Here is a 27,213-nt window from a genome sequence, read left to right on the forward strand (position 1 = left end):
GTAGTATAGGTGGTTTAGAGAGGTGGAATTGAAAGTAATTATCCTGTCAAACTCTCCTTTGATGTAAAGAAGAAATAAGCCTCTGAATGTCTCAATTGGCATTTGAAACAGACCATCTTGTCAAGTTCACTTATTGTGATCAGTTTGGCTAATTTGTCTTTCTGCTTGCTATGTTTCTGTTCTGTTACCAACCCTGTGGAATTTTATCCAAGGAGTATAACCCAATAGCATTCGGTTTGTATGGCAGAATGCAGAACGTAAGAACATAAGAAGAGCCCTGCTGGATCAGGCCAAGGGCCCATCTAGTCCAGCTTCCTGTATCTCACAGTGGCCCACCAAATGCCCCAGGGAGCACACAAGACAACAGACACAACCTGAGTCCTGGTGCCTTCCCCTGCATCTGGCAATCAGAGGCAGCCTGCCTCTAAAACCAAGAGAGACATTTTATGTTATGCTATTTGTGTTACAAGAATCCAGAGCACATTATGTAGCAGTCTTTCCCCTGGGGGCTGGGGATAAGAATAGGCCCTCAGTTTGGCTGTACTTGTCGTAAGAGGCGACTAAACAGCCACCGGGTAGATGAGATTCGTCAGCCTGGGAAGGCAGCTCATCTGAGAGAAGGAAAACTCTGATCCCAAACCTCCACTGCCTTGTGGCTACATCCAGTTATGGAAAAGGCTTCAGGAGTCAACCTCGAGGCAAAATCCGGAGCCGGAGTCCCTGAGGCAGTTCACGGCTGAACACAGTCACGTTCTGGCAACTCCTGCGACGCCGCTGGAACCAACCGTATTGGCCTCTGCCTTTCCATTGGACCATTTCAGCGACGTGGAGAGGGGGGATTTGCAGCATGGGTAACAGCCTATCCTCCATACCTACTTTACCCAGGCTTTGCGCACTGGAGAGGACGCTCTGTTCCAGAGCCACCATTCAGAGCACAATACCATAGTCTTCCAAGACTGAAGGATGCCAACACACAATATGTAGCAGTCTGAACATGCATTCTGTTTTAGTTTTCTACAAATATACTTTGGTTTTCTTAACATAATGACAAAAAGAAAAGTGCAATGACTTGGTCATGAAGCTACTGTAGGGAATAACACAATGTTATATCCAGAAACAATGTGATTTCCAAGCAGACCCAAGCATCCATGAAGCCAACTGAAGTGATGGTGCAGTAGGCTGGTGGAGGGTGCCCATCTCTGTCAGTCTACTTGCCTCCAGTGCTGCTGCTTTTCCTCCCACTCCCTGGATTGGAAAATAAAGAGGGGGACAGAGAGGAAGAAGAAATGCAGAGAGGAGGAGAATGCTGAGCTAGAACATTGGGGAGTGGGAGGAGCAGACGCTGGCATGTCATTGGGCAAGGGGAGTCAGCCTTTGGCATGTTGCCTCAGCTGTCAGGAGCTCTTGGGCCAGCCCTGTTTTCAAGTCTCATGAAGGTAAATTGTCTGTATGCCCTCCTGGGCCAGGTGAGGGTTTAACTCAACGAGTTTGGAAGCTCTAAGCATATTATAGTGTGTAATGTCTGATAAATAGCCATTCTTCAAAGCAGAAAACTTTCCTTGGCAGCAAACATAAACAAGGCACTGATGAGTACAATTGAATGGATTCAATTCACAGTGCATTTTGCATAAATAATAAAGCTGTCTAATTATTGCTAATTAGTATCTGACTTTCAAGCTCTCCTTTCTCTGGCCCCCTCCCCTGTTTTATTCCATCCTAAAATCTTTGGTATTGGATCACTTCTAGAGTTAGAAAAGTTAGCCCCAGTTAGACAAGTTAGCCCCAGTGGAAGCAAGTGTGTATATTCACTTGCTCACAGAACGGTCTCATATATTTTCTTGTACCCAAGAGATGCAGCATAAAATAATGATAAGAAATAAATACAGGCCTTCCCCCACCCTGTACCTGCAGAATCCAAACTCAACTTTTTCATCTATCCGCAGATCCCAGGGGACCCCGCCTCTGCGTCCCACACATCTGCTCCTGGGAAAGAGTGCATAGCCTTGCAGCCTGAGAGCCCAAGCCTATGCATGTCTACTCAGAAGTAAGTTCCATTGTGTTCAATGGGGCTTACTCCCGGGAAAGTGTCATAGCCTTGCAGCCTGAGTAGACAGGCAGAGGAAGGGCTCTGAGGCTGCAGTCCTCTCCGCACCTTCCTGGGAGGAAGCCCCACTGCCTCTAGTGGGACTTACTTCTCAGTAGACAGGCAGAGGAGGGGCTCTGAGGCTGCAGTCCTCTCCACACTTTCCTGGGAGAAAGCCCCACTGCCTCTACTGGGACTGACTTCTGAGGAGACAGGCAGAGGAGGGGCTCTGAGGCTGCCATCCTATCCACAGTAAGCCCCATTCACTAAAGTGGACTTCTGAGTAGACATGCTTAGGATTGGGCTCTTAGGCTGCAATCCTAGGCACTTTCCTGGGAGTAAGCTTCATTGACTAGAATGAGACTTACTTCAGAGTAGACATACCTAGGATTGGGCTCTTAATCCTGGCAGAGATATATATCTGCACCGTTTTCACATGCTAAGGGCAGGTGAAAAGGGATTCTACGTGTGTACAATGTGCTGTGCAGCTTTGCCAGAGATCCTCCTCATCCTTCCCCCACAAGCATGCCCTCCGTCAGCCAGCCAGCGTTTGCAGCTCCTCTCCAGCAATGCACAGCAGCTGCTCATAAGAACAGCCCCACTGGATCAGGCCATAGGCCCATCTAGTCCAGCTTCCTGTATCTCACAGTGGCCCACCAAATGCCCCAGGGAGTACACCAGATAACAAGAGACCTCATCCTGGTGCCCTCCCTTGCATCTGGCATTCTGACATAGCCCATTTCTAAAATCAGGACGTTGCCCATGCACATCATGGCTTGTACCCCGTAATGGATTTTTCCTCCAGAAACTTGTCCAATCCCCTTTTAAAGGCATCCAGACCAGATGCTGTCACCACATCCTGTGGCAAGGAGTTCCACAGACCAACCACACGCTGAGTAAAGAAATATTTTCTTTTGTCTGTTCTAACTCTCCCAACACTCAATTTTAGTGGATGTCTCCTGGTTCTGGTGTTATGTGAGAGTGTAAAGAGCATCAATGCGCTGCCTCTGGTGCATTCTCGGCATCACCTGGCAGGACAAAGTTCCTAACAACACAGTCCTGGAACAAGCTGGAATACCTAGCATGTATGCACTGCTGAAACAGAGACGCCTCCGTTGGTTCGGTCATGTTGTGAGAATGGATGATGGCCGGATCCCAAAGGATCTCCTCTATGGAGAACTCATGCAAGGAAAGGGCCCTACAGGTAGACCACAGCTGCGATACAAGGACATCTGCAAGATGGATCTGAAGGCCTTAGGGATGGACCTCAACAAGTGGGAAACCCTGGCCTCTGAGCGGCCCGCTTGGAGGCAAGCTGTGCAGCATGGCCTTTCCCAGTTTGAAGAGACACTTGGCCAGCAGTCTGAGGCAAAGAGGCAAAGAAGGAAGGCCCATAGCCAGGGAGACAGACCAGGGATAGACTGCACTTGCTCCCGGTGTGGAAGGGACTGTCACTCCCGAATCGGCCTTTTCAGCCACACTAGACACTGTTCCAGAACCACCTTTCAGAGCGCGATACCATAGTCTTTCGAGACTGAAGGTTGCCAATACAATACAAAGAGCATCTCTCTATCTACTCTGTCCATCCCCTGCATAATTTTGTATGTCTCAATCAGGGCAGCACATACAGTTGCATGCCAGGCGCCTTCCCAAAGACACAGAGTATTCTGATACCTGAATTAAACCATATTTAATTGCTTGTTTGCAAACATAGCTGTTTCTATGTGCACCTAAGGACCCCTCTCATGTAAGAATTCCTTTTTGTTCTTACTCCCACAGTTGCTTAGAGTAATTTTACTACATGGAACTCATGTAAGCCATTTTTCGGAAACCATTCACTGCTTCCTCTCCGCGAAGTAGTGCCACACTATATACTACATGCTACAAGTGCGCCTGTACAGTATTTTTTCCCCATGTGTAGAAAAAGTAGCTAGGGGGAAGGGGATGTGGAGATTGACAGCCCAATCCTATGCATGTCTACTCAGAAGTAAGTTCATCTTTAGGGGGGAAGCACATAAAAATATTTTATTTCTCCAAGAAAAAATGATTTATAAATAAATAAATAAAAGATTAACAAGTTGTGCGTTCCTGCACTTTTTTTTTTTTTTTTTTACAAAAAAAGCACTGAGTAAACCCCACTGAACACTGTGGGAATTACTTCTGTGGAAACTTGCCTAGAATTGCACTCTAATATTAAGAGAATATGTTTTTTCTCATATTTTGACAAGTAAATCAATGTAAGCCAGAATAGCTTTTCAAACTGCTTTGGTTCGCTTGGGCTGCAATTCTGTGCATGCTTACTTGGTCAGAAGCCCCACTGAATTTATTGTGAAGTTTTCTAGCTAAATGCCTGTTAGCCATCTTTCTATAAGCTATGAATTATTTCTACTTTGTTCATTGATTTATACCATCTAATTGGACAAATATATATAAGATTGTGCACAATTACTGTGACCGCCAGGTGAAAGCATGGTATATTTTTCATGAACTTGCAGTTTTCATACAACTAATTAGAATAATCTGAAGAGAGCAGAAGTCAGGAAGTAAGAGCTGCAAGCATGCTTGGAATTTTTTGCGGACATCTCATTTAACTCTTACAGGAGCCTGGCATACATCAGAACGTTCTAAAAGCTAGAAGTCACTATTAAAAAAAAATCAGTGTGCCCTTTTTTGAACCAGTTATCTTGTTTGTTAACATTTTATTAATATTTGTTAATGTAGAACCATACTGACAGCACTTGTAAGAACGACTAAAATGCAGGCAAACAAACAATGAGGAGGAGAGGAAGAAACTATCCTGAATAGTGAGGAGGAGCTTTTGAAAAGGAATCTCTGTAAAATAGACTTTTCTGAAATAATGGGGAAAGTTACTTTCGTTGTGTGTTTGGTGCCAGTGTACATTTGGTGGTGCATTATACATAACTGTTGTACATTGTCTTGTGCTTGTTTTTAGGAAAGGTGATTTTAAGGCTACAATCCTATGCATACTTTCCTGGGAGTAAGCCACTTTGAACACAATGAGACTTGCTTCCATGTAGACATGCGTAGGATTGCACTGTCAGAATTTTCAAACTAAATTTAAGTATCAGAGCTATCATGTTTTGGGGCAGGTATGTATAAAATGCATGCACAGATTCAAATAAATTTATGGTGGAATAGAATAATTTCTAACTGTACTTCTAGAACAAGGAACCGGTTATCCAGTTAAGTGCAAAGTAAGAGACATATCCCGCAAAGTGTGAGAAATATATGGCCTTGCTGATGTCTAGAAATAATGAGCCTCCCTTAGATCAATGTAAGGTTCTTTCCTCTTATTGTCCCATCTGCTAAGCCCTGCTTTATGTTATAATTTGGAAAGCTAACTTGTTTCTTTCTGAAGCCCCTCACAGTAATAAGTAATGTGTACTTATATCAGACCCAGTAACAGTCAATAGTGAAAAAGCAAGCTGATTAAAGGGTGATGTGAACTGTTGAAAAATAGTTGAGCATAGTTTATCCATTTTTTGAATGTGTGCATGTGTTGAACAGGCCAACTGGCCATAGCATGAACAACCTTCTACCCCCTACATCTGCATAACATAGTCCTCTGTGTTCCTCCCCACTACTATTGATGGCTGGGGCTAGAGCCTAATGGGTAAGTTATTCCCATATGAAGTAAATCTGTATTGATTGAGGGCTTGTGTTCTGGGGCTTCACTCAGGAAAGCTTGATTGAATTTCAATATGTTCTTCTTCTTAGATGGAACTGATTAAAAATATAAGCACTGCCGAACAGCCCTATTTATTCACTAGACACGTTCATTTCCTCAATTTCTCACGGTAAGAGATTTCTCCCTTAAACATTGTTAAATTGCTTTTATTGAAATGCAACAGAAGGTTGATTTCTATAATTTTTTTTCATTTTAGGATTTTGTGTTTTGTCACTGCAGTATTGTGATTACCAGGTTTTTGTGGGCAGGGCTAAGTGTGTATATTTACTTAGCCAACTGGGCACGGTATTGTACCATAAGGTAGCTGTTCATTTGCCACTAACGCATGTTAAAGAAGTTTGCGGCAGAATGATGAGCAGCAAAAACATTCTACATAGTATTCATATGTGTTTATGTGCACTGCATGCTTTTTCTAAAGGTCATTTGAGTTCATAACCTTTCCAGCTGAAAATCTGTATACTACATTATGTAAAAATGCAACTCATGCCAGAATTCAATTTGGTGTAATTCTATATTGCAGAGCATTAGCTGTTAACCTTTTTTCCTTTTAAAGTTCTTGGCAGAAGAGGTTTCAAATTATAATCACATATGTTTATGATGCTAAATGTAACCCAACTTTAAGGAATTATATGGGTTAAAAATGATTAGGTGAAGAATAATTTAAATTACTTGGGCTGCAATTCTGGAACATTCCTGGAAGTAAGCCCAGTTACCCTAAAGGGGCTTACTTCTGAATAGACATGCATAGGATTGTGCTGTAAATGTCAATAGGTAGAGCCCTTAGAAGTGTCACTAGAGGGAAAAAACTTTCCTTTTAGTTTTTGAACACTGACTGGTAAAGACTTGTGAATACAAAGACCCTGCAGCTGTATGTTTCTACGCTATGCAGCCTCAGGGCTTATACCAGGGGTGGGCAAACATTTTGGCAGGAGGGCCACATCATCATAAATGTACATAAATGAATAACATTAGAGACAGAACTTATACAAATGAATGAGTTTTACTGAGCTTATTTAAAATACACGTGAGAACTTGCCGCTTGGAGGCAGGCTGTGCAGCATGGCCTTTCCCAGTTTGAACAGACACTTGGCCAACAGTCTGAGGCTAAGAGGCAAAGAAGGAAGGCCCATAGCCAGGGAGACAGACCAGGGACAGACTGCACTTGCTCCCGGTGTGGAAGGGATTGTCACTCCCGGCTTGGCCTTTTCAGCCACACTAGGCGCTGTGCCAGAACCACCTTTCAGAGCGCGATACTATAGTCTTTCGAGACTGAAGGTTGCCAATACATGAGAACTATAATACAGGCATGTAGAACCACATGAGAACTATGAACTGTTTGCCACACACTTCTTGCACAGTGAAAACATACAGGCCAAACCAGAAACACATAGAGACATAAGTAGTTGCGGGCCAGTGCAGGCTTCAACTATCTCCAAAGGGCCAGAGGCTCATTGGAGACTGGGGGCTCAGTGGGCCAGATTGGGGGTCCCCAAGGTCTGCAAATGGCCCACAGGCTAGAGTTTGCCCACCCCTGGTTTATACCACTCTGAGATGAATTCTTAATTGTTGGTAAAATATGTCCTCAAATTGAAGTTAATAAAATAAGCTTTATACAGCTTGGCTTTGATTTTATAGTTATATTTGATCCTTGAAAATAAGGTGAGTTTTCTTCTATCAAATTCTACTTTTTGCTGCAACGTAAGCTTAAAACACTTAAAACAGCTTAAAACACTTAAAACAGGGGGCAGGAGGTCTGGTCTAGACATTTGCCTGAAGAGAACATCCACAAGGTCGCCAGTTCGAGGTCACCGGCACCGTGCGACCTTGAAGCAGCTGACAAGCTGAAGCCGAGCTATTCCATCTGCTCTGAGCGTGGGAGGATGGAGGCCAGAATGTGAAACCAGATCAGAGTGAAACATCTGGACTGTTGTGGTTCTTGAAAGATAGAACCTTCTTTCAATTGTAAAAATCCCTATTTAATAAGGAATTTAATAAGCCTGCCTATGTAAACCGCCTTGAATAAAGTCTTGAATAAAGACCAAGAAAGGCGGTATATAAATACCTGTTGTTGTTGTTGTTGTTGTTGTTAAAAATATCCACAGATATTAAAAAACAGAACTCATTGTCCCTTTTTCATTAGGCTCTTTAAACTCTGTTTTTCCAACTCAGAAGTAGCTCAAAAGTTCATTTTCAAATAACATTTTGGCATTCCAGTATTTCTTGTTGTTCTTGGACTTTTTCTTTGTTTTATATCACATGAGCACAAGCATTGAGATTGAAAATAATTTATGCAGTCTTTTTATCTGGGAAAAATGTGCAGATTTTAACAAAACTAAATATCCATTTTACTTTTTAACCCTTTTTCATTTACATGGCTGTTGATATAAAAAAGAACTAATAATAATAATTCTTCTCCCAAGGAACTTTCAATTTTAAATTTTGTTGAGGAGGGATTATGATGAAAAGGAGGTCCAAGGGTGAGAGCAAGGATTAAGACTGGTGCAGAACTCAAACTCCTCAGGCTAGCAGCTGCAATTGTGTGCTTCTTTGTGACTGGAAAGTCAACATACAGAGAGATGACTTAGCAACAGGTGTAGCCCAGAAACGTTTTATGAATAATACTTTATATTCTGCTATAGTTCTTCTCATTAATAATAATACTACAACTACAGTATTCTACCTAGAGATACTATTGGCAGGTCTAAGGAAACTTTATTTGCATTAATTTATAACTGATCTGCCTGTTAGTCTGAAATCCTATACACACTTGCCTGGGACTAACAGTTTTTCCCTATGCTTGTCTACTCAGAAGTCAGTCCCTCTGAATTCAAATGGGGCTCACTTCCAGATAAGTATGCATAGGATTACAGCCTAAATCCCATTGAATTCAGTGGGAATTAGTTTAGAGTAGACATGCATAGGCTTGCACTGTTAGTTACTTTGTTGCCTTCAATTGTATGCATAGGGAAGGAGAAAAGCAACTGCATTTGCCTTTGAGCAATAGCCTTAACAGAAGATGTTTTCTTAAGTATTGAATGATGAAAAATGACAACATTAAACAACCTTTCCGCTTTTAAAAGGTACATTGTGTACTGCTGGAAAGGAAAGTGATTTTTAACAACTTTTAAATAAAAAAGAGATTTTTCAAAATACAGGAAAAGGTAATCCTTCAGCAAATAGTTTAAATACTGAGACATGGCTGTGTACTTATCTAAGCAAAATTCATACTTTAAAATGGGAGCATCTATAAGGCGAAGGGAAATATGGAGTCTTTCTCTCTCCATATTCCTTTCCTTACCTATGGTTCCGTACCTGACTTAATCAACAGCTGAAATGTGAGAGTGTATGCAGTTGGGGTACAGTTGACTGAAGGAGCTTTAGATGGCAGGACATTAGATTGTAGCTCTCAATCTCCTCATGCATAAATTGCATTAAAAGATTTTTGTAGTGGGGGAGAATGGAACAGGAATGCAATAAGTACTTTTTAGCAACATTTTTAGTTAGTATGTTGTGCAAATGTAAACAGGGGGAGGTACCTACATTGTAGGTGCCGTGCATGTGTTATCTGCATGAGTCATGATGAAGTGATGCATACTAAGAAAGATGCTGAGAACTGCTGAGCTCATCGTTAACTGTGGATGAAATTCTACTCCTGTTAATGCCAGTGGGAGGCTTGCCGTTGACTGTAGAGGCCTATTCATTCCAGTCCTTACTCCTGTTGCAAATTCTGGAGTCAGACTCCAAGCAGTACATATTGGCTGAGTGTGGCATTAACTGCGTGATTGTGGTGTGTATGGAAATGACTGCTTGCAGTATAGAACTGGGAGTACTAGCAGGTTGGGAGCTTTTTCAGCCAGTCATTTGATACTACAGAAGAACAGATGTAAACTTCTGCTGGTAGTTAGTGTGAAAGCAAGTTTAAGGGCAGCAATTTTCAACCTCTTTTATCTCACAACACACTGAGAAGGCACTAAAATTGTCAAGATGCACACAGTTTTTTCACACGCACACACACAAAATTGACAAGACACACTGCACTGCTGGCAGTGCACACCTGCAGACCATTCACAGCCCACCAATGTGCCATATCACACTCATTGAAAATTGCTATATGTAGGGGTTAGGGTTCATCTCTCAGAATGATGGAGATGGTGAATGTATTGAAAAGTAGATTCCTTTAACATTGTTCCGCAGGCAGAGTCACTGTGACATATACGCATTCCTCATTTGATAAAACTTCAGTGTAAAAATAAGCATGCGAAGTGTATATATGTTTCCTATAATGATCTTGAATGTACACAGCAAAGTTTAAAAAGTGACGTCAGATGCGTCGAAGGAGCAAAGAGTACGACAGCTGTAAAGCAGCCTCCAGCAGCACAATGCTAGTTACACTGACAGGGAGGGAATTGGGATTGGAGCATAAGTCATAGCTGCAATTTTGGAATAGAAAACGCATCTAAAAGTGAGATGGTATAAGTTTTCTTCTTACAAGTAACAAGGCTTTGAGCATGACTGTCTCTCTGAAAGTGGAAAATGACTGAACAGAGCTTCTCCAAGGATAGTAGCCTACCTTATTTAAAAACCTTTCTACCGTACCTTTCCTGCCCTTAGGCAGTCCACAGAAGCTTACCATAAATAAACCATAAGAAGAACATAAGAACAGCCCCACTGGATCAGGCCATAGGCCCATCTAGTCCAGCTTCCTGTATCTCACAGCGGCCCACCAAATGCAATCTGGAGCACACCAGATAACAAAAGACCACATTCTGGTGCCTCCCTTGCATCTGGCATTCTGACATAGCCCATTCAGAGTAGACATGCATAGTTCAGAATAGACATGCATAGGCTTGCACTGTTATTTTGTTGCCTTCAATTGTGTGCATAGGGAAGGAGACAAGCAACTGCATTTGCCTTTGAGCAATAGCCTTAACAGAAGATGTTTTCTTAAGTATTGAACATAAGAACAGCCCCACTGGATCAGGCCATAGGCCCATCTAGTCCAGCTTCCTGTATCTCACAGCAGCCCACCAAATGCCCCAGGGAGCACACCAGATAACAAGAGACCTCATCCTGGTGCCCTCCCTTGCATCTGGCACTCTGACTTAGCCCATTTCAAAAATCAGGAGGTTGCACATGCACATCATTGCATGTACCCGTAATGGATTTTTCATCCAGAAACTTGTCCAATCCCCTTTTAAAGGCGTCCAGGCCAGACGCCATCACCACATTCTATGGCAAGGAGTTCCACAAACCAACCACACACTGAGTAAAGAAATATTTTCTTTTGTCTGTTCTAACTCTCCAACACTCAATTTTAGTGGATGTCCCCTGGTTCTGGTGTTATGTGAGAGTGTAAAGAGCATCTCCCTATCCACTCTGTCCATCCCCTGCATAATTTTGTATGTCTCAATCATGTCCCCCCTCAGGCGTCTCTTTTCTAGGCTGAAGAGGCCCAAACGCCGTAGCCTTTCCTCATAAGGAAGGTGCCCCAGCCCCGTAATCATCTTAGTCGCTCTCTTTTGCACCTTTTCCATTTCCACTATGTCTTTTTTGAGATGCGGCGACCAGAACTGGACACAATACTCCAGGTGTGGCCTTACCATCGATTTGTACAACGGCATTATAATATTAGCCGTTTTGTTCTCAATACCTTTTCTAATGATCCCAAGCATAGAATTGGCCTTCTTCACTGCCGCCGCACATTAGGTCGACACTTTCATCGACCTGTCCACCACCACCCCAAGATCTCTCTCCTGATCTGTCATAGACAGCTCAGAACCCATCAGCCTATATGTAAAGTTTTGATTTTTTGCCCCAATGTGCATGACTTTACACTTACTGACATTGAAACGCATCTGCCATTTTGTTGCCTATTCTGCCAGTCTGGAGAGATCCTTCTGGAGCTGCTCACAATCACTTCTGGTCTTCACCACTTGGAAAAGTTTGGTGTCTTCTGCAAACTTTGCAACCTCACTGCTCAACCCTGTCTCCAGGTCATTTATGAAGAGGTTGAAAAGCACCGGTCCCAGGACAGATCCTTGGGGCACACCGCTTTTCACTTCTCTCCATTGTGAAAATTGCCCATTGACACCCACTCTTTGTTTCCTGGTCTTCAACCAGTTCTCAATCCATGAGAGCACCTGTCCTCTAATTCCCTGACTGTGGAGTTTTTTCAGTAGCCTTTGGTGAGGGACCATGTCGAACGCCTTCTGAAAGTCCAGATATATAATGTCCACGGGTTCTCCCGCATCCACATGCCTGTTGACCTTTTCAAAGAATTCTATAAGGTTCGTGAGGCAAGACTTACCCTTACAGAAGCCATGCTGACTCTCCCTCAGCAAGGCCTGTTCATCTATGTGTTTTGAGATCCTATCTTTGATGAGCCATTCCACCATCTTACCTGGTATAGATGTTAGGCTGTCCGGCCTATAGTTTCCAGGGTCCCCCCTCTTTCCCTTTTTAAAGATACATGTGACATTTGCTATCCTTCAATCTTCTGGCACTGTGGCCGTTTTGAGGGACAAGTTGCATATCTTAGTCAAGAGATCAGCAACGTCATTCTTCAATTCCTTAATAACTCTTGGGTGGATGCCATCAGGGCCCGGTGACTTATTGATCTTTAATAGAACATCAAGTAAAACAAAACAATAAAATTAAAAGCAGCACCAAAAAAGCTGAGAGACAATTCACCGTTCCTAATGAATGCCCTTCCGTACCTCCGAAGAAAAGGGCATCCAGATCAAGGCCTGAGTGAATGGGGAGGCAGGTATTTCGTTGATCTCCTGTCTACTCTCGGCTTTAGGAGAAGTAGGTGTTTGGCTGGCCTTAGAAGCTGTGAGTCTGACTTGTATGTTAACCTAATAGAGTAAGGAGAAGCTGAGAAGATGGGAGACTGCTGTTGGAGAATGCAGTGGAGTGGGGGAAGAGGAGAAATATTGTTCTTGCTTCATCTCTGGATTCATCCTGACCGCACCACAAAAGTGACTCCCTACAGTGCATCACTTTCTCATATCTCTTCTGGATTAACCTGGTACTTATTCAGTTGTGTCAGCCCAGGCAATTCAGTTTCCTCTCCCACCCCACTACACTCTCCATGTCAGTGCAAACCCAGACATGCTGTTGATTTCTTCAAGCACCACCTCACCAATTTGCATGAGGAACCCAGAGTCACAGCAGAGGTGGTAGTGGCAGACCTGGGCCTGACAGGAACAAGAGAAGTGAATGTTACATTCTCCTACCTGTAACTGAGAGGGCGAGAGAGTCCATCCAACCCTGGTTGGCTGAAACACTGGGGGCAAACTGAAACTTTTTGCCAATGTGGCACTCTGTTGCTGAAATCTCCTGTTGAGATAAGGAGAGTTCAGTGGGGGAAAGGGCTCCTTGTGTCAAAAGGAGCTTTGAGTAATGAAGTGCTGTTCCATCAAAGGTTTGTGCCTCACCTGTGGTAGACATAGATATCCAGCTGTGATGCTCACTTTGTTTTTGTTTTTTTAAATCAAGTTTAAGGAGTAACATTCTCTGTCTAGTATGCTTTATGAGATTATGAGAATAAGGGGACAATCCTAACCAGGTCTGCTCAGAAGTAAGTCCTATTTTGTTCAGTAGGGCTTACTCTCAGGAAAGTGTGGTTAGGGTTGCAGCCTAAATGTAATAACCCTGTATATTCAGTCTTGAAATACTTGGTTCCAGGCAGGTTAAATGGGAAAAATGAAACTGAGTAATATCCTGTACCTGTGTGGGTTTCCCACTACTGGCTATGGCCATGATTTTCAACCAGTGTGCTGTGTCATATTGGTGTGCTGCAAATGGTCTGCAGGTGTGCCATGGGGGTGGTCATTTCTTAGTATGGCCATTGGGAGCTATGAGCTGCCTGCCAGCAATATGGTGTGCCTTGTCAATTGTCAAAAAACCGATGGTGTGCTTAGACCAGGGGTGCTCAATAGGTGGATTGCGATCTACCAGTAGATCGCGAGGCAAAATGAGTAGATCGCGGAGTGCTGACCCCCCCCTTCAGGTGCCTCTGGGAGGAAACGCCAGGAGTAAGGCCCATTGTACTCAATGGGGCTTACTCCTAGGTAAGTGTGGCTAGGATTGCAGCCTCACAGCCTAATCCTAGGCATATCTACTCAGGAGTAAGTCCTGTTATACTCAGTGGGGCTCAAGGTACACCAACATACATTGTACACATAAATGTTATATGTTATGATGGCGCGAACATTGTAAAAAAAACTCTAGTAGATCTCCGGGCCTTGCTGGGTTTCAAAGTAGCTCTCGAGTCAAAAAAGTGTGAGCACCCCTGGCTTAGACCATTTCAGCCCCTTTTCAGTGTGCTGTGAGATGAAAAAAGTTGAAAAATCTGCGGTTATGGAATGGTAAAACCTTTCATGCTCACATGATTCAGTTCTCTGTGACTGGCAGCAGAGAAGCAAAAGTTGCCCATATGGAACTATTTGAGTGGATCACAGCCTTTCTTTATTTTTTAATGTCTAAATTATGTTATTATGAAGAACCACTGTCACTGCCTCCACCTACTGGTGCCTCTTGAATCTCAGACTGCATTCCTCCCCCCTCACAGTGGTCATAGAAACAGTATCTGCCCTGTGAGAAGGAGGAAGAAAAAAGCAAGCAAAGAAAAAAGCAAGCATCCCACCTCTCTCAGCTTTTTCCTGTTTTACGTTTTTATGTTTTTATGGTGATGAAGATTTTATGATGATTTCTATGGTTTTATCATTGTGTTTGTATACTCTAATTGATGTGTGCGACCATGAGGGCCTCTTTGGAGGTTAAAAAAGTTGAGATATAAAGCTCCAGAATAAATATATTTTATGCAAATAGAAATTTTTTTTAACAAAAATTGAAATCTGCTATCCTTGTGTGCTATGAATGAAGGCTGACAGAGATGCATGTGGCCTGCAGGATCTAATCCTCACCCCCTGTGGTTTAGATTAGAATAATAATTCTGGTTTGCTGATCTTAGGATATTTTTTGTAATGCAGCTGCTGTTGCGCACGGAAAGTTTTGTTCTAATCCTTAATAGTTCAGATAATCATATAAACACAGCTTGTAATATTTCAAGCTCTGTTACTGGAAAAACTACAAATCAGTACAAATGCGAAAGAGCGCGGCATTATGATCAACAAGGAAAGGGATGATATTTAATTTAACAAGTATATACAGTATTTTGTGGCTTAGTGTTTGACTAAGATAGCACCAATCCTAGAATGCTTAAGTTTCAGTGGAAGAGACTTGGTTCCAACATTTATGTGGGGCAACTCATGGCCCAATCCTATGGAGTGCATGCCGGCTCACCACTGGTGCGCACTGTCACAAACGTGCTAGCCCAGGGCCAGTCAGCCCTGGGCTAGCACTGGTGCTAGAACCCACAAACGTGCTGTTTGTGGGTTCTAGCACCAGTGCTAGCGCAGAGCTGACTGGCCCTGGGCTAGCGCTGGTGGAGCAACGAAGCTCCACAGAAGTCATGTGAAGAGGTAGCTGGGGCTGTGGGGGGAGGCAAGGAGGAGGTGTTCTGGGGCAGGAGGGGAGAGGGCGGGGAGGAGGCCTTCTGGGGGTGGGAGCGGGGTGGGAAGGAGGTGGGACTGGATCAAGAGCCTCCTTGTCAGGTTGGCCACCCGACATGGACGCTCTTCATTCTATGCCGACCACGTAGAATCGAGTAGCCCCATTGCGGGGCTATATGCTTTACCTGGGGGAAGGGGATGAAAGGGGATGTGGTGGCAGCCATTTATGGTGCCACTGCAGCCCCACGCACTGGGCAGCTCAGGATTGGGCTGCCCGTTTTCTGCTGGTTTTTTAAAAAATCAAAACTACAGCAACAGCCCAATCCTATCCTCCCCCTCCCCCACTGGTACAGCCACATCAAAAAGTCGCATTCTGTATCCAACAGGGGGTTGGAGCAGGAAGCTTCGGAAGAGTTGGATATTTAAATTTCCTTTCTCCTCCGTAAGCCTCTTGTCCTGCAGTGGATCTTCTCAGACCTGCATCAGTGATTTTGTTGGTGGAAGTCAGAGGAAACAAAAGTGACAGGGATGCTGTTGAAGATGGGATAGAATCCAACACTCACTATCATTACTGGATCCACCCCCTCCCTCGGCCTCCCCCTCCACACTCAGTTTAGCCGCCCCCCTCTCCATCTTAGCTGCTTCATTGGGTCCTTCTGGTTTTGACACAGATGGGAAACTCCAGCCTTCCCGCCAGTGCTCGGGCAACACACTACTCAGTGCACTGCCGGAGTGTGCTTTATGGCTGTTTTTCAGTATTCGCCACCAGTGGAACACATGTTCAGTAGGCAACAAGGCCCGTAAGTTCCTTGTTTACATACAGGTCATATTCCAGGAATCTGTATATAAGTTGAGAATTTGGTTGTCCACAGACACACAGCTAAGTGTGTTTGGCTTCCAAAGTAATCACAATTCAGAAATTCTTGCTCATGGCATCTGTTCTTAAGATTTTCTTTGTGAATGTGTTTTTATCTTGTTTTTATGTTTTTAATTATTGTTGTAAGCTGCCTTGGGTTCCTTTGGGGAGAAAGGTAGGAGATATATATATATATATATTCTGGCCTCCATCCTCCCACGCTCAGAGCAGATGGAATAGCTTGGCTTCAGCTTGTCAGCTGCTTCAAGGTCCTTTATACCTTTATACCTTTATATATATATATAAAGGTGGGGTTACCTTACATTTTCTCTTTTAAAAAAATTAAAATTAAATCTTCTGGATTTAAGATTAGATTTTGAAATAATACAAGTGATTATATGTACTTCTCTGAGATTTATTTGTTTCTGTTTGCCAGGTTTGGAGGAGACCAACCTGTATACATCAATATTATTAGAGATCCCATCAATCGGTTTTTATCCAACTATTTTTTTCGTCGTTTTGGAGACTGGAGAGGGGAGCAGAACCATATGATCCGCACTCCAAACATGAGGCAAGAGGAAAGATATTTAGTAAGTTTTAAACAACTTTAAAAGTAGTCATATTTGACCACATTGTTTTGCTTTTTCAGATTTCAAACTCTCTGCAGGCATATCCTATGTCCCTCTTCCTTCTTTGACTTTGATGTTTCATTTATGTGTTAGTTTTTTATCCCAGCTATGTTTAGTCAACAAATTTATCATTTATAGCCAAAAACAACAAATGTAATTTCTAAGTCCAGAATACTGAACATATTGACTAAGGTGTAAGTCCCACTGAAGTGAAAGGTGCTTATTTTTGAGTCCTACTTAGGATTGCATTGTAAATATAGTCCAGGTAAAAAGTAATAACACAAAAGCCTAGGATAGTTGGGCAGGAGGTCTGGTCTAGAGGGTAGAGCCTCTGTCTGCCTGAAGAGAACATCCACAAGGTCGCCAGTTCGAGGCCACCGGCACCGTGCGACCTTGAAGCAGCTGACAAGCTGAAGCCAAGCTATTCCATCTGCTCTGAGCGTGGGAGGATGGAGGCCAGAATGTGAAGCCAGATCGGAATGAAACACCTGAATGTAGTGGTTCTTGAAAGAAAGAACCTTCTTTCAATTGTAAAAATCCCTATTTAATAAGGGATTTAAATAAAGCCTGCCTATGTAAACCGCCTTGAATAAAGTCTTGAATAAAGACCAAGAAAGGCGGTATATAAATACCTGTTATTATTATTATTTTTCAAAAGCATTTGGCTAGCAGTGCCTTAATGTTCTTGATTTTTGTCCTGATGACTACTTTAATAGATAATGAAAGCAGAGTTTTCAAACAAGCTGTTTCCAGAAACATTTAGTGATACATGACTACATTGCTGGTCATTGCTAGTGTTCCAAACTTTAAATCAGCCAGTTGTGTACTGTGGCTAGCACTTTCAAACATACTGATACATCTATTAAGTCTGAAACTAAAAACCCAATCCTAATCCCCCCCCCAATGCAACAATGCCAAAATGGCTACCGCTCCATCCTGTGGAGGAACAGTTGTGGAGGTCTCCTTTGGGTATGGGAACATATGTTCCCTTACTCGGTAAGCCTCCGGAGACTGATTTACTCAGACTTGTAGATTTGCTGGTGCAAAAGCATGGATCTGCGCCACAGGACTGGGTCTAGGAAGGGGATAGGATTTGGGGCAGCAGCTGCTGCTGCCAAATCCTACCCCCTTCTTGAACCCGATTCACCTGCCCCCATTGCCACCCTTTTTTTGCCCTTCCCACTATGTTTCTCCCCATGCCCCCCCCCACTGCCACGTTCCACCCTCCCTGCCCCTGTTCCACCCCGCTCCCATCCCATCCTGCCTTCCTTGATGTCCTACCTGCATTGGCAGGTCCAGAGCAATCCTCCAGTAGGCATAGGAAGGTTCAGGGGAGGCTCTGGCCTCCTTTCCAACTTCAAACCAGTATTTAAATGTGGTTTGGCATGAAGTTAAACACAGTTCTCTGAGACTATCCTTAATGCAAAAAGGTGGTTTACTTCAAAACCAAAATAAAAGCTTCTCTTCGCATGTTACAAAAAGGGAGGGAAGGGGGTGCGCAAGCCCATAGTTCCCTTAGACATGTAGCAGGAAACCATGTTTTTCCATTACATGAGAAGCAGCCATACACCTCTGCGCATGTATGTGTGTGTATGTTTCTTGGTGCATGCATGAAACAGACAAGTTTGGAAACGCATATTAATACCAGAATCATTTGAAACTTCATTTTTAAAAAAGTAAAATCTCTTTACTTTGCAAAGTGCCAAATGAACGGGGAAATCCAGAGTCCTGACTGCTACTCAGGTGTATGCTCTTGAAACTGAAAAACTAGGTATTGTTTCTTAAAGTTCCAGGGTGACCAGGCCAGTCTTTAAGACTTCAGATTTGTCTGTTGGGTACCTACTTCAGGACTCTTTTGTTGCAGTGGAGTAGTCTCAAGTGTCTTATGCATTGTTGAAAGATTTCACAGTACAAATCCTTACTGTTACTGTAGTTTTGGGTAAAGAACTTAATCCTTTCCTTGGATTGTTGTCCTTGTTTTGTGTCTGTCTTTGCTTCAGTCATTCTACTTAAAGAACACTATTGTTTGTGTTTCAGGAAAGTACAGGCCAGCTGCCAATAAAATTTGTTACAACAAAAGTCAGTTTTTCTCAGTGGCAAAGACTTTTTTGGATAGTTGTGAACTCTAACCAAATGTTACATTGTGTGGCTGATTTCTATTCTTTGCAATGCCAAGAAATTTTTTTAAAGGGGATCCAGTTGTGAATTGGTTATTTCAACTGGCTCTGAAGAAAGTGAACGCCACTACTGTGCTACACGTTCTGTAAAGCTCCGCTTGAAGTCTGTTCAAGGCTGCAGCTGGTACAGAATATGGTGGTTTACCCTTCTGATAATATGAGCTAATAAGATTTGTGTTCTAGAGTCTGAACTAGCTTCCTTTCATATACTGTCCCAGGCACCTGGGTTCCGTTGGGTCAGATAAGCCAAGGATCAGACCCAGTTTAAGTTGGTGTCATATGTTCATATGATCTATATCTATATACCTTATTAAATTTTTTTTTAATATTAGTGTGCTTTTCTTAAAATAAAACCAAAGCAACCTACAAAAAGACATAAAATTCCACAAGATCAAAATGCACAAATGTACAATCCAATCCTAACCAGGCCTTGCACCACCAGAATGCTGTTGGTGCTGGCCTGCAGCACCATGTTGCAACATGGCCTGGTCCGCACACCTGTAGACCAGGAATACTGGCCAACACTGGTAAGTTTGTGGAGGGGAGGGGAGGGAGGCAGGGAGATGAGGAACAGGAAAAAGATAGAGTGGGGAGGAATGCAGATCAGGGCCGGAAAGGAGGCTTTGTCAGCGGCAGTGACATATGCTAATATCCAAACCCGCTTCCTGGCCTTGATCCCCTGACCCAAGTCTTAGACTTGTGCCAGCTACACAGCTGGAACAGGTTCAAGTAGACCTGGCAGGCCAGCACAGACTTCCCCTCTGGCAAGGGAACAAATGTTCCCTTATCCGGAAGGGCCTCCAGATACTGAAACTCCCTTTGTGGGATTCAGTGGTTGGCACATTGGCACTCTTGATCGCTCTGCCCGGAATTAAGTTGAATTGGGCTGTTAAAAACACAAATTTGTAACATTGTTCAGTTTATACATTGTTTAAAAAGGAGCAAGAACAGAAAAAATAACCCCACAGGAGATGGAAAATGTTCAAAACCAGAATGTTCAAAACCAAGGCCCAAAGGATATTGAAAAGTTAAGTCTTAACAAGATTTGAAGTGCAAGAATATTGGGGTCTACAAAGTTTCACTGAGGGCCAGAGCATTCCACAAAATTGGTGCTGCAGCTGGAAAGGCCAATCACCTAATAGATGCCAATCAAAGCTTCAGCCTGGAGAGAGAGGATAGGAACAGACTTAAGTTGTTGAGTAGAGCTCTGGACACCACTGACTTCCCAGTTGCTTGAACTGAGCTGAGGTTGGAGTAGATGACCTATAATATTCTGTGATTCCCATATTCAGCATGGCAAGCCTACATGATCTCTTGATAGTATCCCTATTTTCAGATATGAAAAAATGGTGCTGAAAGGGTTTGCATTATGAGCACCTAGTGTTCATCATCAGGAGCAACCTTGCTAGATTCTTGGTCCTTCATAAGTTTAAAAAAAAAAAAAGAATTATGGCAAGCAGCAGGGCCTTGTTGGTGATGCCACCCTCTTTTGTGAAATTTCCTTACTTGCTACTTAAGCTCCATTATGACTTTTTGAGAAGACTGTCAATGACCTCTCTTTTTAGAAGGACCTTTGGGTGGTGCAATATTTTCATGATTTGTAGTAGTTTTTGCACTGATTTTAATTTCAGTTTTCATTGAGTCGTCGTAGCTGTTATGCAGTTTCTGTTGTGAGCCACCCTGGAGACCTGTATTGCCTTTGGGGGATATTGACATTCAGTATGTACAATGAAATGAAATTCTTGGTGGCTTTTTCTTCTCCTTCATAATAAAATTTACTAAATTAAAATTAGACCCTGTGTTTTAGTGTTTTGACTTGACAAAAATATTTTTTGACACCTGACATTTGCCCTGATTGTAAGGAGCAAAGGACAAATTCTTCTATCATACAACTGAGTACAATACACTGGTTTCTCAAAGTGCAGAAGTTTCTGACCTTTTTAATATCAGAAACTTTTGTGGAAAATTCCACTGACCATTTGGGATCCTAGTGTAAATATAGCATCAGGCTTTGAGTCTGTTCCAAAGAAAACAGCAATTTCTACAAAATGTTGGATAAGCTTGTTTTAAGTGTTTTGGTGCATGTCTGTGTTTATCAGGGCTTCTTTCAAAGCCAACAAGTCCTTTATCCAAGCCAGCTGCAGCATGAGGCACATGCAACATTGCTACTTCAATTAACTTTGAGAAATGTTAAACTGCTGTCTTTCTCTGATATTTAATAGACTGGAATGCATGTCTGAAACAGCTCTCTGAACAAGGGGATGTTTGGTCTTCTTTATGGTCCCTTCAGGGCCAGTCAGGGGATAGTATCCAGCAGCGGAGGCCTCCCCTACCCCAGAACACCCCTCCCACCCCAAAAAAACTGCACCACCTGACAGTGCTACTTACTGCTAGTGGCTCATCACCATCCTCTTCTTGGCACTGAGGCCCAGTGCCGGCACTCCCTCCTCTCTGGGTGCCGTAAACATGCTTTACAGCACATTTGTTATGCCCAGCACCAGCAGTACGAGCATACTGCTGCCACTAGAGCCCTTAGGATTGGTCAGTGCTCACCTTCTCTATATGCACATTTTCTTTTGTTCTCCTATTTTGTGTGTGTGTCTCACACATACTTTGTTTAATCCTTAAATCTTGCAGCATGCAACAGATAATTAACTAAGCATTATGATATCCTTGGAAGGACCCAGTGTAACATGGTTAATGGCATCTTTCCATGTCACAATATTGAATACCTTGGTGATAAGACAGCAGATGCTGGGTTTCAGGTTTTGCATTTAGGTCCATGGGCCTAAAAAGGTTGTTGTTGTTAAGAATATTTATATACAACATTTCAGCAAAGATGTTCAAAACTGGTTTATAGAGAAAAATAAATTTCCTGAGATAAGTGTTTCTCACCATACAAAAATTTTTGCTTTACTTTCACTGTATAACACTCTAGGCCAGAGATTTTTATCTCATGGCACACTGATAAGGCACTAAAATTGTCAAGGCACACCATGAGTCTTTTGACAATTGACAAGGCAAGCCATGCTGCTGGTGGGGGGTTCACAGCACTCTATTAATAAATTATATTTATTTAATAAATAAATAAATTCACCAAATTCCCATGGCACACTTGTGGATCACTCGTGGCACACAAGTGTGCCAAGGCACACGGGTTGAAAATCCCTGCTCTAGGCATTGCTGCTGTCATTCAGAATGCACACTTTTCTAGGGTACTTTCAGGTGTAGCCCCTTGTCAGATAATCAGTTAGAAAGATTTGCTTGTTCTTTAGTCATTTTTTTTAGTAGTTTCCTTTTCAATGTTAAGAGTTCCCACTAAAGTATTGGTTTCTAGTACAGGACTTGATGAGGTTTATTGTAATGGTATATTACCTCTGAGGATTTGCTTAGTCCTCGTATTGATCAATTCCCTTGATCAAAGTCATTAGTACTGACATTTTGTCAAATATTCCAGTGAGCTTCTTTTTAACTTCGGAGAGAAGCAATGGAGTTATGGATCTTGAAAAATATGGATCTTAGATACTGAGGATATAAAGGATTATCCTGACTACTTTTGCCAAAATGCTTCACCCATAACAAGAATTTTAAGTATGAATGTGGCAACGGAATACAAGAAGGAATAATACAATTCTTCAGTTTGCTCTTGCATTCTGAGGAAATTGATTATTCAACTTTTATGAGAAACAAGAACTTCAAAACATTAGCATGTAACTAAATTGCTAATAAGTTCTTGCACTCTCATCTTTTATGAAATTGAGTTTTATGGATCAGTAACTGTTAAAGAACAGGAAACAATGAATAGGTACACTGGCTGCAACCATGCCTGAGATGGTTGACTCTGGATACAGTGACATCTTGTTAAGACTATATAATGCAGCATATGTAGGGCTACCCTACCTTTTGGAGACAGAAATAAGCAGGAAGATGATGTAGAAGCAGGAGGATAATGAGGATGAGGAATGGCAGCACAAGGTTAGGGGGATTGTGTGCTGTGGCAGAGGAGAAGAACTCCCACCGGTGGTTGTGGTGTTAAGGGAAATGCCTGCCACAGAGGAAGGTTAGTTCACTCTACGCAGCATAGGGAAAGGGGAGGCTTGGGGTGGGCCTATCTCTTCCACCCTAGTATTTAGACCTCAGGGAATGTAGTTCTGCTAGAATGCCCAATAATGTAGTTCTTAGGAGACTTCCTTTCTACCATGGTCACAGCATCCCTGTTGAGGAGATGATGGGGAGAAAACTCTGCCATAGCTACTGTCCCTGTGTAAGGAAGCTTGGGTGCTCATAAAAGGGGCCAGCAGTTATGAGTACATTTAGAATTCTAAGGAAGGAGGAAACCTTTAACCACTTTTTCTTGTAGTTGCTGGTTATGATCAAATTGAACTTGCAGGAATAGGCCTATCTATAGCTCTAGTATATCTAACTGTGCTATACATCACTTTTCTCTTGTGTTAGTTTAGGGTTGCAAAAAGAACCTGAAGTTGATGTCAGTGTTGATGTGTCTTTTGTACTGTGTAGACAAGAACTTGTTCCATAAGGAATGGGACTTCAGGGTAGGAGTTCACAATCACAAGTGTGCTCTGTCTCTTACTCATACTTAAGATCACCCCACTGTGACATCTGCACTAGCTCCTGAGTATTATGTAACTGTCTTCAGAGTGACTACTACAGTTCTGGCAAAACGATACCTCCTTTTAACTAACCCTTCCTCTTCCTGATATCACAAATTGTCATAACTTCATTATCACTCCAGTGCATGAAATATGTTATTACTAGCCTGATATAATTAGCTGTTGTCCTAGCCTAACTCATGATCATGAGCTACACTGCTCCTCTTTGGAAGTAATTCTATTACCAGAATCCTTAGTCATTTCACATGTTTCTGGAATTTAACAGGGTAGGTGGAATGTTTTTGTTTGCTTTTGGTTAAATTGTTTTGGCTTTGACTTTACCACTGCAACTGTGGTCTAAGTTGACTAAAAACAGCAACCTATTAGACCAGCAGTCATGTTTGAACATTGAAATAGTACTGCTGGCTTAATCTAGTCTCTAGTGGGCTCTTATCCCTTTCACAAAACACCCACACAATCTGGCACCCTGCAGTATCATTGGCACATCTCCCTGCACTGGGCCACACCATGGAATAGTATTGGCTGCAAAATGTTGAGTAGGCTTAGCAGCCTGTGTATGCAGGCTTGTACCACATCTGTTTGCCATATGATTCGCCTTAGTTCTCCCCTTGTGCTTATAAGCAAGAACCAAATTCTGCTAAGTTTCAAAAAGTGGATTTTGTTTAAGAAGGGAGGGTTGATGTACTTTCCTGGAAAACATTTAAGTAAATGTATCTTAATTTGTGTTTGTGATGAAGGTGACCAAACATTACCTGGTTTAAATTTCACTTCTTAAAAATTGGAGTCTATAATGTGTGTGTTGCGTGCGTAAGCAATTGAACACACAAGGGGTTTTTTGCCTGTCTCTTTCCTGTCTGCACCCCACCCTTCAGCACCCCGGCTGTCTGTTGTGCCCTCTGAAATTTTACTCCTGGAGATTTAGAGCCCAATCCTGTGGTCCACATTGCACCTCCGCAGCGCGGACCACCGTTGCAAAGGTGCCATAAGGCACGTTTGCGGGGCTTACTGCTGGGCTCCTACCGGAGGTGGCTCAGCTCCGGCCGGTGCTGATTCACCACCCGGCGGGCGCCCACGTTCCGCAGCTCGGTGGTGCCTGCGACTGCTGGGCTCCGGAACGGGGAATGGGGGCGTTTCCGGGGGCATGGGGGGGCATTCCAGGGAGGGGGAGGCATGGTCGGGGGCGTTCCCAGGGGCGGGGGAGAGGCAGGTTCGCGGAGCCAAGTTCCGCAGGATCCAGGGCGCTCGTGTAGGGCTGCTCGCCCCACACAAGCACCGTCACTCCACTTTACTTCAAACAGTCGCCGCTAAAGTGAGTAGTCCCATTGCGGGACTGCTTCCCTTACTCGGGGGAAGGGGACAAACGTCCCCTTCTCCCGAGGAGCCTCCCACGATAGCACAGAAGGCTCTGTATCCGGCGGGAGCCCTTTATGGAGCCACCAGGTTCTGCAGCTCCGGGCAGCTTAGGATTGGGCTGTTAGAGTGGGATTCAACATGGCATTGAAGGGCTGCAATTAGGAAGGAAAATCTTTGTACCCCTAACCCTGCAGGCATAAATACTTTTGAGTCAGTGAATTGGGCTGTTCGAATCCTGGTCCGAAATGTGTATGTTGCTAAGTGCGTGTGATCCCTTGCACTATCTGTTACCTCTTTCCTCCAGGTAAGGCTTTTTTGGCTTTGGGGAATAGAGGTGGTAGGAAGGTGAACAGCAATTAATTGAATTTTCAGGTATTTATATATCATATACTTAAGTCCTGAGGCTTTTAGAATGAACAGTATGAACATGTGCAAGTCCCAGTGTATTTGGTGGACAATCAGGAGAGGAGTGGTGATAGCAGGAATTACCCTTTATTTCTGTCATGTTGAAGGCAGCCACGTTTGGCTCTACGTCTCTGACTTAGAGCAGTATCATGTCATGATGCTATGTCTTTTTTTTTTCCAGAGAAGTTAAGAATTTTGTGGGACTGAGTGGGAAAAATAGAACTGTGCTTAGGAACTCTTCAAATCAAGAAGTATCAGACTTCCACATGTTATGGTAGTTCTGTACGGGGGGGGGGCATATCTGCAGATTCTGTGTCCATGGTTTCGGTTGCAGCTGGCCCCCCATTCCCCCACCCACATAATGCCTTTTAAAGCCCTTTCCTGGCCCTCATAAAGGCATAAAAATGTCACTTCCGCTTTAATCAGAAGTAACTTTTTTTGTTTGTTACAGTCATTCTGAGGGCCAGAGAGACCACAGGCATGTGGCCTCTGTAGGGCTCAGAAGACCCTCTGGAAGTGAGGATGTTGTAGTCCGGAAAGGGCTTCATAGAAGCAGATTTTATAGGAGATGATTGGAAAACTAGCCAGGCGATGCTGAGAAGGGAAACTGATTTTTGGAGAATGCTAGATACCAGGTAAAGGCAGTCTAGACTTGTGTTTGTCTTTTTATGAGTGTGCATACTTTTAGTTCACATTTATGCAGAGCTGTTTTAATGGAATGGTCAGTTTGACCCATTTTGTAAATATTGAACGTTTTGTGGGGGGAAGAATTAAAAGCTATGGTAAGAGATTTTAAGGGTTCTTAGCAGAGAAAAGAAGTTTTCTTTGGCTGTCCATGGTGACTACTATTGACACAAGCTGTATATGAAGAACAGTCCTCCTAACAGGAGAGTTAACCCCTGACACATTATTTTCCACCTTATTTTGTTTTCTCTTTGGGCCCAAGTTTCTAGCTTAAAACCGTTTAGTTCACTGCTTCCTCTGTGGTTCTTGTGAGTATGCCTGCAGTTGATATCTTCCATCATTTTCTTTAGATGTGCAAGAAGAAGAGTCAATTTTTATGACTTTGCATAAAGGACATGATTTGTTTGCTGCTTGAATGAAAGCTGGAAATGTATCTTGAAGTATATCTTCATGTTCTTAGAACAGGGGCTCTTAACATTTATGCTTTTAAAGGTCAAAAAGCAGCACCTCAAATTTGACACAGAAATTGGACATGGAGGGTTTGTTCCTGAGTATGAATATTCTCCAGCTCCACTCTCCCCCATAATCCTTTAACCTACAAAGGGCAGCTGGCAGCTTAAATATTTGTGTTTGAGGATATGCATTCTTCTAGCCCAAAACCTCTCCCGATAGCAAGTGCATATACCCCTTTAGTGTAATTGAGACAGTTATTAGAAATTATTGCATTTGTCTTCAAGTGACCATGGTCCTGCCCTTCTTTCTCTCCAAATTTTGACTCCCAGAGTATTATTATTAATAATAATATTAATAATAACACCGCTGATAACAATCGTATATGTACACACAAAAATATACACAAACATTTTTTATTATTAATATAGTAATAATAATACTTGCATAAGCAATTTTATATAAGTAAAATAAATAAATAAATAAATGGTTCCCTGTCCCCAAAGGACACACAATCTAAAAAACATTATGGAACAGACACCAGCAACAGAAAAGATGCCAGGCTGGGGTGAAGCGGGACAGTTGCCCTTCCTCTGCTAAATATAAAAGGACAGCACTTTAAAAGATGCCTCTTTGCCCAGTACAGAGTGCCCAGGCTTTTTGACATGGTGTTAGGAAAACAAAACTGACCAAATTGTTTATGAAGAGTAATCTCATT

At 42.9% G+C, this 27,213-nt stretch overlaps 1 protein-coding gene across 3 annotated transcripts in view; it reads left to right on the forward strand.

The window, feature by feature from the left end:
- The window catches only part of UST (uronyl 2-sulfotransferase), a 175,367-nt gene that overhangs the window by 95,969 nt on the left and 52,185 nt on the right, over window positions 1–27,213 (forward strand). For all 3 annotated transcript variants that reach the window (XM_066615538.1, XM_066615556.1, XM_066615546.1), the window contains exons 4-5: window positions 5,822–5,901; window positions 16,603–16,756. In XM_066615538.1, the coding sequence (XP_066471635.1) occupies window positions 5,822–5,901; window positions 16,603–16,756 (234 nt within the window). The remainder of the gene's footprint in view (window positions 1–5,821; window positions 5,902–16,602; window positions 16,757–27,213) is intronic.

This window comes from Tiliqua scincoides, chromosome 1, assembly GCF_035046505.1.
Source record: "Tiliqua scincoides isolate rTilSci1 chromosome 1, rTilSci1.hap2, whole genome shotgun sequence".
NCBI classification, from domain to species: domain Eukaryota; kingdom Metazoa; phylum Chordata; class Lepidosauria; order Squamata; family Scincidae; genus Tiliqua; species Tiliqua scincoides.